Source organism: Zeus faber (genome assembly GCF_960531495.2).
Source record: "Zeus faber genome assembly, chromosome: 16".
Taxonomy (NCBI): domain Eukaryota; kingdom Metazoa; phylum Chordata; class Actinopteri; order Zeiformes; family Zeidae; genus Zeus; species Zeus faber.
In genome coordinates, this window is record NC_137202.1 from 127,464 (window position 1) to 147,875 (window position 20,412).

The 20,412-nt window shown below is 41.1% G+C and overlaps 1 protein-coding gene across 4 annotated transcripts; it reads right to left on the minus strand.

Moving 5' to 3' along the window:
• Positions 1–65: 65 nt before the first annotated feature.
• Positions 66–20,257, minus strand: LOC307242184 (lysosomal cholesterol signaling protein-like). 4 transcript variants are annotated; one of them, XM_080016517.1, is made up of 20 exons: positions 20,069–20,257; positions 19,292–19,496; positions 18,246–18,393; positions 17,835–17,964; positions 17,293–17,471; positions 15,286–15,438; positions 13,684–13,751; positions 13,383–13,554; positions 12,899–13,054; positions 12,359–12,442; positions 11,825–11,945; positions 10,178–10,262; positions 8,848–8,938; positions 8,492–8,699; positions 7,862–7,939; positions 7,532–7,680; positions 6,975–7,070; positions 4,537–4,601; positions 4,302–4,442; positions 66–3,645 (listed from the first exon to the last, which is right to left on the minus strand). In XM_080016517.1, the coding sequence occupies exons 2-20, from the start codon at positions 19,444–19,446 to the stop codon at positions 2,916–2,918; spliced, it is 3,009 nt and encodes a 1,002-aa protein (XP_079872643.1). In that variant the 5' UTR covers positions 19,447–19,496; positions 20,069–20,257; the 3' UTR covers positions 66–2,915. The 4 variants fall into 4 exon arrangements, with proteins under 4 accessions (XP_079872643.1, XP_079872644.1, XP_079872645.1 ...); XM_080016520.1 differs by having other exon boundaries at positions 3,505–3,703; XM_080016518.1 differs by lacking the exon at positions 15,286–15,438.
• Between the last annotated feature and the right edge of the window lie 155 nt (positions 20,258–20,412).

A 20,412-nucleotide genomic window follows, 5' to 3' on the forward strand; every position in this document is an offset into this window, starting at 1 on the left:
GTGGAGGAAACACTAGAATGTCTTAATTCGAAAAGAATGCCGGGTCGTGTTTCCGTCACGCTTCAAGACGTCTCATTTTGGTTTTTTAACTGTTCCTGATATTCAGGGAAGCATTTCAGTGCGTCAGTGTGACTCCACTGTGTTCAAAGACTTTTTTTTAACGCACTTTTTTCTTATCTTTTCTTGAAAAAATGCTTCTAAAGCATTTATTTTTGAATGACCATGTCACAATAAGTTGGGATTAATTTGGGGATTCTGTTATTTAAAGTAAATTATTGAACGTACAATAAGTGAAAATGTCCGGGTGTAGATTGAGATTCTCTTGTTGTATTTATTTTTAAAAGAAGATAATGCTCGGAAGAAAAATCTAATTATAGACTTATAGACTAAAGTATTTGCTACAAATGTATATTGAAAATGTCCTTTGATGACAATATGATCATTGCATATGTACAATCACTTATCCACACACAAGTCTTCATGTCATTGTTTCATTGAATGAAGAAATTGTGCTGGGTTTAAGTTTTCCACATAAAAACAACCAAATCTGCACAGACATGTTTGTAACACAGACTGCAAATTGTTAATTTTTCAGATTTCTGGGCTGAGATCAATTATTCATTTCAGTCACTGTTTTCAAAATATTACTACTTCTTAAGACACATTCAATTTTAAAGTGCAGTATATATAAAGAAATATGGCTGCAGTACGTCAACGATGTGTGTATTTTAAGTGCTTTAACTTTACTTAAGGTAAGCAGATTTCAGTCATATTTATTAAAAAATAAAAGTGAGTTTGGCCTGAACAATATAACAATTTCCAATAGTGGTTTTTACGGCATAAATTTGACTTGAAATGACCTCAGATTTCTAGTGTTTTTCATACTCAGGTTTTCTGTAAACTAAACTAGTAAATATTTGGTATTTGAAGCCAAATGTTTGGCTTCATATATATATATATATATAAATTTAAATCTAAGTGAAAAATAGAATTTTAAATACTGTTGATATCTAAAATGTGCTGTTATTAAATGCAAATCACAACAAAACATATTTTACAAAGCAAAAATTAAAAGAATGTTTATAACAAGTCAATGTTATCATTAAATATTGAATTGAAATTCAAAACCATTTGGGGTGGTAAACTTAAGGTACTTTATTTTCCTTGTCACATAGGAACATTGATAAATGTCTTGTTACATTAAATCATAACACTCAAGACTTGTGGCTTTTTATCAGGTTCACTTTAAGTCCATGCGGCAGAAACGACCACGGCCGTCTGCACATGCCAACTTCTGCTCTTGGTGGGATTTAAAGAACGAGAACAAATACGTGCACACATTTCAGTAGCACACACACAGACACAGCTTTACTTTTAACATCTTTCTCTTGCTCCCAAACAAGAAATGTACCATAGACAGGCGTCTGTTCAAAACCATCTGATTGGAACAAGAAAAGATAAGAGAAGGAGTAGTGGATCTCTTTGTTTAGTACTCCACTTTCTAGTTAATTTTAGAAGTTTTCTAGTTTTGGTTGATGTGAGAAAACTAAAACTGTTGTGTCACTTCCCAAACAATATGAGATTCCACGACTTAGCTATCTTTGTTGTTTCCATCTTGGTGATTTGCCTGAAATGTTTGCAATTTTCCTTTGGCTCATTTCACTGAGGTGTGCTTATATAAACCTCTAAATTGGCACAAACTCACAATTTCACTCGCATTCAATTCATACATCATCAGCAAATCAAATGGGTTGTACCATAGCATGTGACAGAATCTTCCAGTAGTAGCCAAGTCATTTCTGCAGTACTGTATCATGACACCAACTGATATACAACTGAAACCAATCAAAAGATAAGACTTATCCAAGACATTGGGTTATTTTACTGCTATGATTGTTTCAAGCAGTAAATCTCTATCTCAAATCTCTAGTCAAGAAAAATAGATTTGATTTAATTCAGAGCTACTTTAGGAAAGGCCTGTGGTATAAACCAAATCCAGTCCTTTTAAATGGCATTGTAGCATTTGAGCATAGGTGAAACTGTTATTTCATCTAGTAGCGTTGGCTTAACCTGCACTAACACAGATCGGTCAGATTCCCAGAAGAATTAGAGGATTACGTAAAACATTACACACATCCGCAGAAACGGTGAAATCAGTGCAATAATTTGGGTGTGTAAAATGAAGTCAGATCTTCTCTTAGTCATGCAGGTAGTTGGTGCGGAACACTGCCGTGGTTCACAGGGAAAGAGCTTAAATTCACTGTCACCAGAGCTGATTGGCCCAAACATTCAACTGGACTGGCACTGTCTAGGTTTGGAAAAGTGTAACCCTTCCAGCAATGACATTTTAACAGACAAACTGAGTGATGTGAAGCATCGATGTGTGTTACCTTTGATATCAGTATTCTAAATCCAGCTCATGCTTCACTGATGCCACTCTGTTCTCTTCTACATTAAAGGATGTTCAGCTAATGACAGACGGCACCCTCTACTTCAAAAGCTGTTTTTTTCCATCCTTCATACACACTTCATAAATTATAGGATGTGGTAAACACAAAGGCAGGAAGACAAAAAAAAAATACAAAAAGGTTCATGTTAACGTAAACTTAAATGACTTAATGACATAACTGTGGTGGGTGATTAGGTATCAGTGCAGAAAAGAAAGACAGGAAATGACCACTCTAAAACAGTCCTGTGCACTCCAGCAGCACTTTAAACCCCCTCCTAAGAATTCAGCAGATAGTAGAAACGTCTGAATCTAAAATTAGCAAAACATTTTGCAAAAAATGATATAAAATGATATATACAATTTTTTTACCGGCCCGTCAGTATAGTGTGAAAAACCAATGGGAGCATAAAAATGAAAATGTTAGATCCCTGAATTTGAATAGGCTAAAATCCAATCCAAATTTTTATTAATCAAAAGAACCAATAGAACTCAAACCTGTGACAAAATGGGATCCTGAACAGTTTGCATCTGACAGTGTAACTCCATCAGCTTTTAACTGGGATGTCTCCCTCGCCCTCCACCACACCGCAAACCTCAATCCAGTCACCCCCACCCCCTTCCTTCCTCCCTTCCGTATCCTGGAGCACAAGCAGCAGCCTCCAGACAGGGGCGCACTCCCGTCCTCTTTCCCCATCCGCGGCCTGCTTCCCTGGGCGAAACGGTACAACAGGGTGGGGTCCTTAAAGCCGTGCCCATGTGCGAAGTGGTGCAGCACTTCGCCCCACAGCAGCCGCCCACCATAGACCCAGGCCTCCGTCCGGTCGGAGCAGGGGCCGCGGCGGACCAGCCAGTTCACCAAATCGCTGGCTCTGAACGGATCTCCCTGACCGGACTGGGGATGGAAATCGGGCACGTTGGGCTGGTCTCGGGGGTAGGGATACAATCGGTTGTCGGCCCGCTGTGGGGATGCCAGGTCACGGGATGGGGAAACCGGTGGGATCCAGGGCTCCTGGATGATTTGTTGGTGGTTGTTCCTGTTGGTTCCTTTTTCCTGTTCTGCAGAGTGCGCCTGGTTCTGCTCAGGGTAGGAACCTTGGATTTGTCCATGTCCTCCAACACCGTAGTATTCGCTTTCCTCATCTCCATCTCCTCCTGCTGCTGCTCCTGCTCCGCCTCCTCCTCTTCCTCTTCCACACCTGTCATTACCAGAGGAAGGATTCACCTGTGGGAGCGCTCAAACTCTCCCCCGAGCCACTAGGGAGCGGAAGAGAGAAGGGGAGGGAAAAAGAACCAGAAGAGAGGAGAGGAGAGGGGAGGCGAGGCCATAGTAAAAAACAAGTAGGGAGGAAGTCAAAGTGGTAAAAGAGTGAAGAGCGAAGGAGCATAAAAAACAGCGAGGGAAGGTTGGAAGGAGTTGAAAAGGTGTTAAAAGAGGCGAGAGGCAGATTTAAAAACATCAGGAAAAGACTGCAGCAGTTTAGGAGAAGAATTTCAGTGTTTAAGGAATTTCAAGGTATTTTTGGGGGGATAAAAGGCAATTTTTATAGTTACTTAGGGACAGTATCAATGAACTGTGAATCGTTCTAGCTAAAATAATGGTTTACAGTACCATGTTGCAAAATTCAATACCTTAAACAATTGTTTTCACTTTTAGGCAAGGCTGGTATTATGTATTTGATAATATTGTCATCAACATTATTTAATTGTTTTTCTTTAATCCAACGAACATTAAGAGAGCTATGGAAAGTTGATTATGATGTGATGTGGTCATACTTTACTACTGATGTGAGTAATATAAATAAAATTATAAAAATTAAAAAAAATGTACACACCCAAAAATCAACGTGTGTACCTGCGTGTGTGCACTATGTCTTGGTGGCACTGGTCTTTGTGGTAGTGGACAAACTGGGTACAGGTGAGTCTGACCTCCCCTGGTATGACCGAGGGAGTGGACTCCTCTTCCTCCTCCCTTCCGTGCCAGAGGCTGAGCAACCTGAGCAAGAGAGAGATAGGGCGACAGACAAAGTAAAGATATTATGATCTATATCTACATCGCTTCCTTGTCTATCAAATATCCTTGCACTGACCTCTTCTTGAACGGCAGGATGATGAGGTGTCTGTCCAGCCCGAAGACCCCAAATGAGATGAAACCCTGGGACACACCCACAGTTTGGTTGACAACAAATAACAGGCTAATTTAAAATTTGGAAGATATACCTCACACACACATTTGATAGAAACACAAAACAGTAAATGAGACGAATAAAGACAGAAAGCGAGGAAAGAATTAAAGGAAAAGTTCCACAGTGGGGTCTCATCTATTAATAGAAAAGTGTCTTACCTACAGAATAGAATGAGCGCTCAGTGAGTCATACAGCCCTGCACTACTGCACCACTCCAGCTAGCAAGCTTCCATTCAGGTATCTGTCTTTTTGTCAATACCGACCAAAGGCCAGGCTCATCAGGAGAACAAATCTGTTATTTTCAATGTACGTGCACTGAAGGCTCGCTCAAAATAAGTAATACGGTTCCAATACATTATTTTGGCTGTTACCATCAACTTTAACTCAACAAGTCATGAGACAAGAAATACCCAACTGGTCACACACGTCTATTGAATCTTTTCCCTTCCATCCTACGGCCTCACAGCACTGTGAATTTGGGGTAAAATGCACGGAATGTAACAGAAGGTGAACAAAGTGGGGTAGTTTAATTAAGTGTAGACACACAGAGACACACAGACACACAGACACAGAGTTTCTGTCAGAAAAAAATTGGTTCCGGTCAATGTGTTCTGGAAGATTTCAATTTCCCAGACAAATGGGAGAGATTCTGGTCAAATATTATCTGTGTTTATTGAGCTTAAAAACAATTGATAGGTAGGCTATATAGAGAATGACATCATCAAGGCATGTAGATGTATATTTATTGAATAGTCAAGATAAAATAAGTCCCGTCAGTAAGCAGCAATTTAAAAATGAAAAAAAATTATGAATATTACTACCGTATTTTCCGGACTATAAGCCGCTACTTTTTTCCTAGGTTTTGAACCATGCGGCTTATACAAAGGTGCGGCTATTCTGTGGATTTTTCTTCCACCGCTAGGGGCGCTCTAACCGGAATTAGAATCAAAAATAAGATAGACGAAAAATCAATGCAAAGAAGAATACGCTATTTTTTCTTTAGCAGATAGAACGCGGACGATAAATTACCAACTGGTAATTATTTTCAAATCCTCGCCCCTTCATCATGGAACCCACACGAAGAAGTTCGTATGATGCAAGTTTTAAGTTGAAGGCCATCGACATCAGTGTGAATCGGGCATTTAAAGCTGCACTCCGGGTTGAGTGGGAGGCTTGGATGACAAGTGGTGAGAAGTCATTCACAAAAACTGGCCGCATGCGAAAAGCTCTTTTTCTGATGTCTGTCAGTGGACCCTAACAGCGTGGAGTGCTGTGAAAAAATCCACCATCACCAACGGGTTCCGAAAGGCTGGACTGCTACGCGAAGAGAGCGGCGCACCTTCAGAGTCAACTTAACCGGAGGAAGACAGTGACACGGAGAGCGAGACTGATGGAGACAGATGTGACGAAGCGCTTCTGAGGATGTTCAATTCCGACACTGAAGAAGCCGACTTCATGGGTTTCAGCGAAGATGATTAAAGTGACTTGTGGTTTCAAACACAGGAGAAATGAAGGTAAATAAATGCCGTTTTTTTTCTCTTGGTTCTGTTCCGTTTTAATCAGCAAAGTTGCTGCCGTGTTAAAAGGCACTGTTCGGAAAGAATCTGTTCAGGTACATACATGTACATTTACAGTTCAAAATCGTTCTGTACATGCAGTAAATATCTAATTGTTCAACATAGATATCTGCGGCTTATAGCCCGGTGCGGCTTGTATATCTCTTTTTTTTTTTTAAATAGAGCGGATGCGGCTTATATACAGGTGCGCTCTATAGTCCTGAAAATACGGTACTTGAAATCATATAATTTCCGTTCATGAACAAAAAGTAGCAAGTGCAACTGCTTTAATTAACATTTCAATAAAGTAAAAATTTGGTCAAATCAAAAAATATATATATATATGGCAAGTAGTTCTAAATAAATAATAAAGTTTGTGGTGTTGTCTACATATTTTACACAATGAATATTTAACATCTGCTTTTGGTTGGAACTTAAATATATTAAAAAAAACCCGCCAAACTAGGAATGTATGTGTCCCAACGATACATTGTTTTTCTGTTTCTCTTCAGAGTTCTAGACGCTGCCGCTGCCTCCGCTCCATGTGTACTGTGCATGTCTACTGTGTTAAGAAGCGCAACCTGTCCACGAGAGAGGGGGCGGGCTTAGTTCTATATCAACAAATGATTGTTGATATAGAACCAATCCAAACTGATTGGCTTGCCGTTACAACTTGCCGAGCGCGGAAATGAACAGTTTTAATATCTTCAACAGACTTCAACAGATTTTCGCGGTCAAAATCCGGATAACGGAAACGCTGACACACACACACACATACACACACACCTGTCCAAAGTTGGCAGCCACACAGAAAAACTGAAGCTCCAAGTAAAGTCGTCCTGGATCTTTGCTGAAAAGCCACCAGAGACAACTGGAGAGATTCTAGAGGTAGAGCAGAAGAGAGATAGGATGAGAGCAAGAGGTAGAGAAAGAGTGAGGTATAGAGAAAGAGACAGAGGTAGAGAAGTAGAAAGTGAAAGGTGGAGAGAGAAAGCAAGTGAGAGGTAGAGGTAGAAAGAGCAAGAGGTAGTGAGAGGAGAAAGAAAAGGGAAGGACAGAGAAACCCACAATTTAAATATATATTTAAACATCTAAAACAAAAGTTCTCACTCCCCATCTCTCTCCAACACACACACACACACACACACACACACACACACACACACACACACACACACACACACACACACACACACACACACACTATTGTACTGGTATCAAAGTGAGGTCAAAGTAAATACATCTGGTAAGTGAGGACCCATGTTTCTGGTGCCCTTCTAAACCAAATAATAGTAAATTCAGAGATCAGTCCTCACTTGTCAAACACACATACACATACACACCGCCAGCAGGCTGACTATGAGCAGGAGACACAGCAGAACGTGTCGGACGGTCTGTCGCTCATCGTGGATTGGAAGGCAGAGGTCTGGCAGGTTCAGGGGCTGCTCGCTGGAGCTCTGCTGCAAGCCATCGCACAGCACCTCCGTGTGGCCTGGGGTGGAACAGCAACATGCCTCCACACTAATACAATATATTTAAGACTCCATTCTACAACAACAACAACAACAACAACAACAACAGCAACTACAACAAAAACAACAACAATACTAGATGCATCAAAACTGGGCCAGTCTATGACACCTGATTTATTTGTGTGTGTGTGTGTATAATACCTGTGGTGTGTGTGTGTTCACTCTGCGTACTGGCTATCATATAAGGTATTGACTGGAGAGGGGAGCCGTTATGGATGTCTGAAAACAGAACAAAAAACAACAGTACTGTTATAAGAAATAAGAAATAGAGTCTCATATTGCATCTCTGTCATAAACATAAAAGGCATCTTGGTCCATGTTGTTTTGACCAGCGAGCACAAATTACACTTGGAATTATGCCACTTTATTGTCATTTTGTCATTTTCTACCACTAGAGAGAGTACAGTTGGCTAAAACCTTACCAACGTAAAAATAAAACGAAATCTGAAACAAAAACAAGATGGATTCCAACTTTAAAAAAAAAAAAAAAAAAAAAAAAAAGAATTCACAGAATAGGTGTTAAAACAGGAGAGCAAGCAGGCAAATACTAAGTGAATTTCGATTTTCCTCATATGGTATAAATTACATGATTGATACTTTTTTTCCAAATCAATAAGTTACAAATATTCAGTTGTATAAATAATACAATTTGGGGGCGACAGACAAAAATAATCCGTTGGCCACACAAATTACCCACAATTTGATATAATTAAATAAACTAAACTCAACCAGACTAGGAATGGAAACAAAGAACGGTGTCGGGCGCAGTACCAGAATTGATGCTGCAGGCTGACGAGCTTCCCATTTGCCGTTGGTCCTCCAAGCCCCCAGGGGTCCTCTGCTCCTCTGTGATACCCATTATAGAGGCTCTGCCCAGGGCCTGGTAGTCCCTCTGTTCCCTGCCCCCCTGGCTCAGACCTATCAGGGATATGGTGCCCAAAACAAGGCTCATGCCCAGCACCACGGCCGTACTTATTATCTGGAGAGAAAAAGAATGCAACTCAGAAAATAATAAACGGTAAAAATATATATATATATTTATTAATCTAGTAAAATTGTAGTTGTAGATACTGTTTACCAATAGAAACACCTGAAGAAAGAAATAATTGAGGAAGACAGCTTTTAACCTGAGCTTCGCCATAGAGGAAGGCAGAGTCTAGGGTGTTGTTCATTCTTTCTCCTGCCAGCAGCAATCCTCCTACTACCAGGAACGGAACCCTACATGCAAGCAACAACCATACCAGTCAATCTGACAGATTTCCTTAATTTCAATTAAGACCCTGGTGGTACCATTCTTGTAAAAGTCAACAGGTTTCTGTTTTTTGGGGTTTTTTCTGTTTTGTTTTTGTTAGTTTTTTTTGGGGGGGGGGGGCTCCGCTGTGTTGCTTTTCTGTATTTCTTTCATTTAGAGTCTAAAATGTCAAGGTTCGTGTCGTTTTCAGTTTGGGCGAGATAAATTAAATAAGATCCAATGTGTGTAGCATTTTGCTCATCAACTTGCTCAAGGGATCACCATGCTCTCCATTTTTTAATGTGGCGAGGTGTGGCAGTTTCGCCTGCCACACGCTTCTGAATGCTATTTTCATTACTATTTTTATTGGGGGTTTTTTGCCGGCGAGTGTACGAGGGCCAGTCGCAGCCCAGAGCGATGGGACTCGGTTGGGGTCCGAGTCCACCATGGCGGGGTCCGGCTGAGGGGCGCTGTTGTTTTTTTTTTTTTTTTTAAATAAAGACATTAACATTAAGACATTACTTAAAATTAAGCATCTTATTTTTGGCTTAGGCTGTTGTTAACGTTTTACACAGGTTTTTTAATATGGCGGTTGCTAGTGCTCCATTAGCACATGTGTTCGACCAATCAGCGTGCACTTACTTCACTGAAGATTCCTCTTGCGCCGGTTAGTCCCCGCCCTGGAGTAAGAGCTTAAAAAATCCCTCAAAAACAGCGTTCTAAGAACTACGATCTCTCCTAGTTCCTGCAGTGTGGACACAAGAAAAAGGGCCGCTCCTCCAAAAGTTTTTAGAACTATGAAAAAGTTTGTCAGGTGAGAAAAAAAGCCTAGCCAAATTTATAACTAGTCTGGTACCCGTTACATCAATAAATTGGGTTATCCTACACAATTAGCAGTCTGGTGGTTTGCGTGAACAGGATGGCCTGGGATGGAGTCAAATTCCCACCCTGAATTATTGTTTCAGTCCGCCCCTGGTGTGAAGTAGGCTTCAGTGTTATGGCCTGCAGTGGAGTCTGAAGCTATGCACATCATGATACACCAATTTACGATCAAAATTGATGATGGTGTGGTCAATGACCTAATTACCTAATGTTTTGATTTGAAATTGTATGAATTTAAAGAAGTAATGAACCACGGTTCGGTTCACACTATAAATATGTATAAATGTGACGTGGTGTAATTGAAGGGCTTTATGAAGGGTGTGATGAAGGGTGTGCAGGCGTACCCCCAGCCCAGTGCCATGAATACCCCCGGTCGAAGCCTCAGCAGATCATCTCCGCTTGTCAGCGCCAGACACAGTGGGATCAAACCTTCAAGCAATAAAGGAGAGTAGGTCACTGTCACATTCAAAACACAAAAAGACAAAGACAGAACTTTTGCGATTGAAAATCAATGAAAGTATTGATAGTGCTAAAATAAAAAAGCTAAAATACATCATTGGTAGGCGTGTCACGATTCAGATTCGAAATAGAAAATCAATCGAAATGACTGTTCGATTCGAACTTTTAAATCACGAGCAGGTTCGCGATTCTCCCCGTATTTTTGTGGGTAATATTGTTCAACATGGTCGCCATATTGGGTTGGTCAAGATCTGCTGCTAAACAAGTGCAGTGTGCACTGGGGGGTGTCGACTGCGGCTCGTCGCCCCCGAACCGACTTTCTTGAGTTGTTGAGAGCTGCGGTCGCTCTGTGGAGGGGTCCGCTGCACCGCATCCCTCAAAGCACACTGCATCCGCCCACCTGGCACTAGGGCTGCAGTAACAAAATTTGAATAGAATTCGAATTCAATTCAAAAATTCAAAGGAACAAAGTTCAATATAAGTTCATCCAGTTTGCTGCATAGTGAACGCACATTAGAGAGAAATATTCCCGGTAACGCTTTGCGAAATCTGCGTCTGTGGCGGAGACACACGAGTGCACAGTGCCAAACAGTGATCATCCGCCAAAAAGTGCAGGCAAAATGCAGCATCTGCCTTGTCACTGAAAGCTTATTTATACCTCAAAATGACTTGGCTTGGCTGACAGCAGTTTTTGGCGGACGATCAGTTTTTTGCACGACACCAGCACGTTTCACTGTGTTCAAAGGAGAGTGCACCTTTGACCAGAATGTCTAGTTATTCCACAGGTGTGGCGATGAAAGTGGGAAATAAACCGGACCATCATCGAGGGAATGTGCTCCTGTGCAGAGGTTTCCAACCACCGGCTTGCTGACCGTGCTGAGCTGCCCGGCCGCGGGACATTTGCCACAGGACAGTGCAGGGATTTTTTCAGGAGCAGAAGCAGAAAACTGAGTAAATTAAATACATCTAGAGTTTTTATTTGCTCTGTTTGGACAAAAGATCGCTCTGATCGGAGCTGCAGGTAGTAATTTGTCTTTTACTACCAGCATTCCCCTCTGGCAAATAGCATCCGTTTTTCTGCGCTTATTTTGGTGAGTAAATGAAAAGTAGTGTAAGAATTAACCAATTGTTTATTATTTTAAAGTCTAGTTTTGCGAAAGCTCTTAAGTGTTTAGGTGTGTTGTTTAAATATTCTCATATTTTTGTTATTATTTATAATTTTTTAATATGCAAATACAAGTATTTTTCCTTAACAAATCAAGACTCGATATTCTAACAATGGCATAACAGTCGCGGCTGGAAAAAAAATACATGTTTAAATTGAAAATCGAATCGTGAATTTAAAATCTTAAGTCAAATCAAATCATGGATTTGGAGAATCGTGACATACCTAATTCATTAGCGATGTGGGCGTGAAGACATTTGAAGACATTTATTGTTCATTTCACTCAGATAGAACAGTCTAATGAAATAAAATAAAAAAGGATTTTAAGCTTCATCACAATGTTAAGATGACCCACATACACACACACCTGCCCAGATGTACGTGCTGTACAGAGAGCCATACAGGAGGGTGAAGGTGAGGATCTTGCTCAGCAGGGTGTCATCTTGCACCACAAAGTTCCACAGGATCATGCTCACACACACCAGGAACTGGAGAGCAGGACAAGGTAAAGCCGAAATCCACAAGCCATTTCTTTTGTAAATTCCTTATTTTCTTAAATGTTTAACATGTTCTAACGTGTTCAAAATCTTACCTTCATTTTTTATTAGGTAACATAGGCAGGCATAGATACATTTTGTGATTAATATCAATTAATATATCTTAAATGAGACAGATGTACTAGGCGAGATCAGTGCAAAAAATTGAAAGTCACATGCGTTAACGTATTCACCTTCTCGGCCCACATCGGCTCAATAGGGAGTAAATAATAAAATAAATAGAATATAATATAATAAAAACATATTTAAACATGTCAATGATGTAAAGATATTTGTACATTAAATGAAGGATCAACATTTAATTTGATTTTAAATTTAAATGTGACATTTTCCTGGAGACTGACCTGAGCGAGGAAAAGGTTCAAGGTAAAGAGATGAGGAAGCCTGTTGAACTTTTTGCTGAGCAGCATCACTGCTATGGTCCAGACCTAGAAACCCACACACATTTACTTTTCATTACTTTACATAAAACAATGAAAAACAGTTTTGTGTGTTTCTTATTCCTGTTGCTGTTTAATTCTTGTCTGTGCTTTAGGTATGTGAGCTGCACCAGCACCAGAAGGTAAGAAACAGGACAGAAATGTGCTTTTAATCACTTTGGAGGAAGGCTCAGAAATGTAAGCTTTAGCACCGGAATATTACTAATTCTGTAAAATAATTTTTTCTGTGTTCTAGAACTAAACTACTGCCAAAGGCTACTGCCGGACTGCACCAACCTATGGAGTCAAATTCCTGGAATGTCTAAATGTACAACAACATTTACATATTTACAACAAAACAACAGAATTACAATGTTTCTTTTTTTCAAGTTTGATTTGAAAAGTCTTCTTTGTGTGGGTGTGTCATGATCCATGTGTGAATACACTGTACCCAAACACACCTACCAGCACTAAGAGGCAGATGATGCTGATGTTAAAACTGACGTTCTGCAGTTCCCCCACTAGGGGCGTCGGGTCCATCAGAGGGATCGCCAGCAACCATGCCGACATGTACATGATCGGTGCCGAAAGAAATGTACTGATCACCAACCCTGATGTGACCTATTAGGTACGAGAGACGCATCAGGGGGAAGAGAGGGGGCGGGCAGAAAGGGAACATAACAGAACCGTGCTCCAATGTTGTGCCATTCATGGAAAATAGGTCTAATTTATGAAAACATGAGCAGAACAACTTTGTGTGTTACGTAAATGGAGGTAAATTGGAAAAGTAGTAGTAGTGTGTAAACCTGCTCAAACAATATGTGTGAAGATACACCTAAAGTCAAAAATAAAAATTCAAATCATCAAACTCCATTTTAGAATGGAAAAAAATATTTTCAGAAATTGTTCTCCATATCCTATAGACTGGGCTATTTGAGTGACTACTTACCACCTCTAGCTCCATGTTGTAGTGTGCTGCATAGATGGCCACGCTAGGCGCAGTGGGGAAGACTCCGTACAGGAAGGCAAAGTTAGACAAACTGGTATGGTTGGCACTTGTGCTGTTTACACCTATGTCCAAAATGTCCACCATGTCCTTACACACCAATGGCATGACCAGGCTAGAGAGAGAGGTGGACAAATTGCATAATATGTACATATTATTGCAATTATTGTGGTGAAACCAATATGCGTTGAGTGCATTTGTGAACTATATATGAAGTGCTATCCTTAAATACAGTCTTACTTACAGTTTAGCTGTGATAAGTAGTATCAGAGCCACTCCAGTGCCTCTGGTGAGCTTTCTCAACTGTCCCACCTGCAACAGACAGAAGATGGGACAACGAAAAGAAAACAGAAAATTAGAGTGCAGCAGGCGGCTCCGCTCTCTCCGCTCACGCAGCCCTGTGATGTAAAGCAAGCTTGCACAATGTGGGATATGGTATTCTGTAGGGATGCAACAGTACAGTGGGCTCACGGTTCGGTACGCATCAGTTTTGGGGCCACGGCAACATTACGGTTTTGGTGTCTTATATTTATGCACAATAAAAATACAAATTTTTCAAATTAAAAGGTATAAAAAAATGTTTTATAGTAGTCTTCCATAAATAACTAGTGTAATGCTCTGGGTTGTTATAATTTGCATAAGTTCTGATAGGAGGGGAGGTGTCAAGGATAGTGGCTAATTCAAATATTAATTTTCCGTTAACTATATATATATATATATATATATATATATATATATATATATATATATATAAATTAAAAAATGTTTCACAATAAAAAAAAGTAATAAAACCAGTATAGTTAGTTATCTTTGTGTAGAACAGGTAAAAACATTTTTTCACACAAATAATAAATAGTAATAGTAAAATAACTAATTGAAATAAAACCTCAGTCAGACAAGTGCGTATGTGCCTTCGCTTTGTGAACCTGACTTGATGGCAGGTACGCTCCTTCTCAGCCAGGGCACCTCCCGGTGAGGGAGGAGCATAAGCGATCTCTTGCAAAAAGCGAAAAACATTTGCTGGCGGCAGGAGATGGCAACTCAAACAAACAACACAACATAAAACTGTAAAACTTGACAAAAAAAAGAATGTCTCATCACCCAGCGACACTCGGTTCCTTTCATTCCTACAAAAGAGCCGTTCAGAAGAATAGAAGAGAAAAGAAGAGAAGTTTGTGACAAAAGAGGGACACGGCCATCCCAGGGGTTCTTTTTCCGACTGGACACCTTGATTGATTGCACTCACATTTTTATGGAGTTTTATTTTGTGTTTCTATTGAAAAGGCTCGCGTAGCCACACACAGTTGTAGAAATAATAATAAAATACACCTCTCGCGCAAAAATAGAGAAATGCCGCACTGCTGCACACGGACCCCTCACAGCTGATGTGGCCAGTGGAGCTGCAACAGTGGATTTAATAGGAAGCGGTACTGACAGAACACCACACCGCGCCTGTACGCTGCACCAACATGTCCAGGACTTCTTCCATGATACGGTAATACTGCGGTTCACGTGTGCCTATTGAACCGTAGGGTTCATACCATGTACGATTGCATCCCAGGATTTTGGAGAAAGATATGATAGTAAAATGCTATTTATACACCTATCGTTTATTTTACTGGAGTTAATGAATGTGGCATATTCATTTTTAGCACAGCGATACTCTTTGGACTCTTTGGAGAGTGGTTGGACGATCAAAAATAGTTCAGAATGTAGCAGCATTTAAAGATGTCGTCTTGATGTTTGAATGTAGATAAGATCGACAAAAATCAAATTTCCCCCAAACAACTTGACAATCTCATCGAGTTTCTGGTTTGGCCCATAATGTAACGCAGATTGAACCCACCATGCTGAGGCCGAGATAGAAAAGGGCGGCACCTCCGAAAGAGTTGGCCAAGCCGTCTATGAAGTCTGAGAGCACAGCAGGGATTCGCTGCCCAAGGGCAAAGTGAGAGACGATCCCCACCATCACCATGAAGACAATGGGGTTCTTCAACACCTGGAAGTGAATAAAATGAGAAGATAGAAAGAAAGAAAAAGCAATGGAGCAATTAAAAATTCAGTGTTTTTATTGAGTTGATCTTCTGACTTTGGAGGCTGACTGAGGTGTCCTGCACTGAGCACACTTGGCTATGCGGCTAGATGGGGCGTCTGGCCGGTTGCGTTGCGGCGCAGCGGGGGGGGGGGCAGGGCAAGGTAGGCCTACCCCTTGCGCGGGGCAGAGGTGTAGGTCTGTCGGCACGGGACCTGGCCCCGGGCCTGTGGGGCGTACCTGGCATCCACGGCCTGGGTTCTGCGCCTGTCGCTGCATCTTGTGCCTTCAACGTGGCACGGTGGCGCAGTGCATTGCACTGCTGCCTCACAGCAAGAAGGTCCTGGGTTCGATTCCCGCCTGGGGCGCTGTTGGCACCGTGCTCCGGCGGGTTATCTCCCAAATAGGAGCCTTTCTGTGTGGAGTTTGCATGTTCTCCCCGTGCTCATATGGGGTTTCCTCCACCTCACGTCAGTAAGGAAACTAAAAACATGCACCCATCATCGTCTGACCAACGATGGACATTTATCATCTGGTCCCCGGGCGCGTCCACGTATGCTGCCCACTGCTCCTGGCTGTGCCCCCGGAGGAAGGATAAGCCAAGGATGGGTCAAAAGCAGAGAATCCATTTCACCGGCCACCATCAAAGCATGTGTGTGTGCAAGCATGTGTGGTGTGTTGGGTGATAAATAAAGACTGTTTCTTCATCTTTCTGCACGTGGGGGTGGGTTGTCTGTGTGCGCCTCGGGCGTGCAGGGTGTCCTTGCGCTCTCTGGAATGGTTTATGCTCCTCAGGGCTGGGCGTGGGTGTTGCTCCGCGGGCTTCCAGCTTCTCTGGGGGCTGGGGGGTCTTCTGTGGCTGTAGGACGGGGTGCTTGAGGCTTTCCTGTGGTCGTGGGGTGGCTATACAGTCGCGGGACACATGGGTGGTTTCGGTGCCTTTTCCACTGCTTGGAGGCGCTACGATATAATACCTACCTCATACATCAGAACCAATTGGGACAAGTCCAGTACACTCACCGGTGGACACATCACGCACACACGCACACACGGAACACCCTCCTGGTAACCTCCTTTCCTCCCTCATTTACTGCCATAACTATGACAGGAAGAGGCCACGTGCCGAATTGCTGTTCAAGTTTTCTTGGACATAATTAACTGTTATGTCGATAAACGTCTGACATTCTATCTGACATTTCTATGTTTGTTTCACCATGTACATGTTGTTTGGTTCTATCTTTATTTGTCTCACCCATGGTGATTCTCCCCCTCTTGGAGTAGTGATTAGTTGTTTAAAGACCGAAACATGTAAGATCGTTCTCCAAAGAAGGGGGATTGGTAGCGGTTCTTTCCAACAAAAAGCTGTGCTCTCGAGATCCAACAGGTTGTCCACAGGACAGAGTTATCGCAAGCTTTTTTGATGATTAAAGAATGAATAAAAAGTGGTATTGCAGGTTGAGAAGTTAAACTCAACTTGCAGACTAACTCTGTCCAAATGCACTGGCATACAAATACTCTGTGTTGTATATGCACAGCATGCTGACAGCACAGGTTAAATTAAAAAATATATCAATAAAAATGAATAAAAATAATTTAAAAAAGAAAAGAATGATGTACCACTAGTTTTGCATGCTGTAAGCAGTGTGGAAATTAAGATAAAAGGTTTACAAGGGCCTCAGGACTTTGTACTAGGGAAAAACTACATGCTTCAAAAGCTGAATTGAAAGCCTTGAACTTGAATAAAATAAAACGAACAAAATAAAACGACCTAATCACCAAGAAACTGATAACAACACTTATATCAGCCACTATATACAGTACCTGTAGGAGTACAACTCCCAGGATGCTGAGGGTGCTGCGCTGTGGATGGCTGGCCTGTCTCCACACCTGCACCTCACACAGCGCAAAGCCAATGGGATTAAGGAACATGAGAGACACCGGAGCGACGAGATAGATATACTGGAGATACTCTGGATATGTCGCTCTGTAGAGAGCATCAACTATACAGAGGAAGACAGAGAAAAGAGAACAGAACTAAGATTAGGAGTTTGTGTTCTATGTTAGGTAGGTAGATGGACTGGGGAAGTTAAGAGTAAGACAATGTTGCATATGCGTACGAGCATCATTGACCAGTTCCTCATCTAAAAAGCTGTGTATGAATGATTCTCCATGAGAAAATGCACTCCTTGTTTTTTGAGGCTGGCAACTGGAGCCACCAATCTTGCATGAGGATAAATGAGAATATTTTTTTCTGTACTTTCAAAACTATATATAACCACAATATATATACAATTATTATTATATCAACCGCACTGACAGGCTTCCTTATCTGTTTGAGCTATTTCAGATGCTTTACTGCTCACCTATGGGATATCCCAAGGCGAAGTCATTGCCTTGTGTGGCGAAGATGGCATACAGACCTGCCTTGCTGTATTTGGTGTCGGGGCTGGCTACCATCAGCGTCAGCACACAAACCAAAACAAATACTGTTACCTAGGGAGGTGAGAGAGAGAGAGCGAGAGATATAAACCTCCATAATCTACGTTATGTTGCATGCGGTGGCCTTCAGTGGCAAGGGGGGTTCAATGATATGCTACCATTTATTAAAACAATGGTCTAATTTGTAATATATTGTTTAAAATATTTGACCAATGTAAATTTAGGACAACCATAGGCCTAAACTGACTAGAGGGGCCTATCCCCCAGTGGTTGGGTGTAAGAAAGTGTTCCAGTTTTCAAGACATGATTGAATCCACACAACAACACACACCTACCTTGGCTATCAACACACTCCAGAAAAAAGCCCAGACGACATCCCCAAAGTCCAACAGAACCATGTTCTTTAAGAGCAGTGCAGGTAAGGCAAACTTGGACACAAAGTTCCCCAAGCCTTTGGCCTGGCTGGCTGTGATGATGTCCGCCCTGCAGGGAAAAAATGTTGTTGTCACATGCAAACGTTAAATAATTTAACGTTAATAATTTCTTTTAACAACATGGTGTTTCCCCTAGCAGTTCTACAATTAGTGGGCGAGGGTGGTGGTGGAATGTGAAACCTAAAAAATATATTGTTTCCTCAAAATAAAGTAATAATTTTAAACATATCTAATGATGCCCACATTTTAAATAAGTGTTAAAAACTTTAATGTGCGCAGCTCCGGGATATTTATTATATGTCATTTAACACAAAATTTAAATCAAGCAATCAAACAATGACTCTAATCCAAGTATTTATTTAGATGTATCCGTCAGTAGCTTGTAATTTGTCAGTTTCAGTGTGATAATTATGTTCTTATAAAGAGGTCACACGGTTTAACATATACATGCAGTCTCATCCGGCACCTTTCAACTCATTGGAACTTTGAGCTGCAAATCATTCAGGGGAAATGAATACCGAATTTGAAATTCTACCTACACATGGTACAAGTAGAAACTGTGTTACGCTGTCTTCGGATGAATTTACTATGCTACAAATAATGAAAAATAATAACCAATCAGTGAGCTACACATTATTCTGTTGAAAACCTGTAATTCTCTGCTACGGTAAAGCAACGTCTTGTTGCACATTTGTGTTTTCAACATTCGTTTTCACATCTCCGTGTTGACAGGGGGATGAGTGGGCGTACCACACACCAATGCTATGGTCATGGGAACCACTGATAATATGCATAGTTTAGGTGAAAAACAAAGGAAATAGTTCCAATTAAGTGTCAAGAGTGGTCATATTTGTGTCGATTGTGTGTTAATACCATGCTGCCTGGACAGAAATAGCAGTAGACCATTTTTCCTGAGATTACATGAACCTCTACCTTGAAGTACCTACCTGCCTGCTATGTATCCACACAGTATGATACCAAAGCACTCCAGAAGAGCAGGGAACAGCTTGTCAATAGACATGTGAGGCACAGTGGAGTAGGTTACAGCATTGTGGGATATGTTCTTCCCATGGATGAACACGTAGCTGCTTGTCATCTCCATGGCATGAACAGGATGTCAGCGTATTGGGTGGGGTATCGGATGGTGTATGTCTTGGAGTAGAGAAATCGACACGGATTCATAAAACAGATCTCATACTTGAATTAAAGTGCATATCCATGAGAACGTCATATGGATTCTACAAGTCTCAAAATTCCATTCGAAACGGCAAGATCCAGGTTTACCGTCTTCTTTGCGCTGAGATTGTTTCCCAAATGTATGCTTCCTTCTAATCGATTGTTAAAAACAATTATTGAGGTGGTGGCGATATTTTTCATCTGAGTGTACCATTATTTTTAGAGAACATTCATCCACATCGGCAGTTCAGTGACCACAACAGTTACGACAGTTTATAAAGTGCCAGCTAAATGAATATGGGATTCATATAAAACATGGGATTTTTAAACAAAAGAATACATATTATTATTACTTACTATTAATTACTGACGGATTAATAATTTGACGTGACATGAAAGCTAACTGTCGGGCTGCTTTCCCTCAGATCGTTAGCATTACAGATATGTTACGGCATGCTAGGTCTCAAAACACCACGCTACTACAGATTGCTGTGAGAATTACATTTTTAATCTTTAATTTAAGGCTTGTATAGCCGGAGACTGCTTACTTTTGTTGTTCAGTGAATCATCTTCGCCCTAATAAAATGTCCACAACGTCAACTCTCGCTGTGTTGGTCATCTCGAATCATCTGACAGGCAAGCTGCATCCGAAGCAAATGACTGACAGGCAGGCCAGCAAATCACAAGAGAGATATTCAAGTGACGTCAGGTGGGAGTTTTGGACGAAACACATTGAGGTAAATTAACATATATCAACATACAAAAAAATGTATTTTTTGTTGGTTTTGTAAATTAATAAATAAAAACAATATATATACACACACATATACAGTATATATATATATCCTTCCGTCCATCCATGCATTATCTATACCGCATATCCTCGTGGGGT

What these genes read in the sequence shown, in the direction of transcription:
- LOC307242184 (XM_080016517.1), bottom strand. Translation starts at nt 19,446, where the DNA reads ATGGAGATGACAAGCAGCTACGTGTTCATCCATGGGAAGAACATATCC. An exon ending in TCTATCTCGGCCTCAGCATG is followed by an intron (nt 13,752 to 15,285) that starts GTGGGTTCAATC and finishes TGTCTGTTGCAG; the next exon opens with GTGGGACAGTTGAGAAAGCT. An exon ending in ACAACATGGAGCTAGAGGTG is followed by an intron (nt 13,055 to 13,382) that starts GTAAGTAGTCAC and finishes CGTACCTAATAG; the next exon opens with GTCACATCAGGGTTGGTGAT.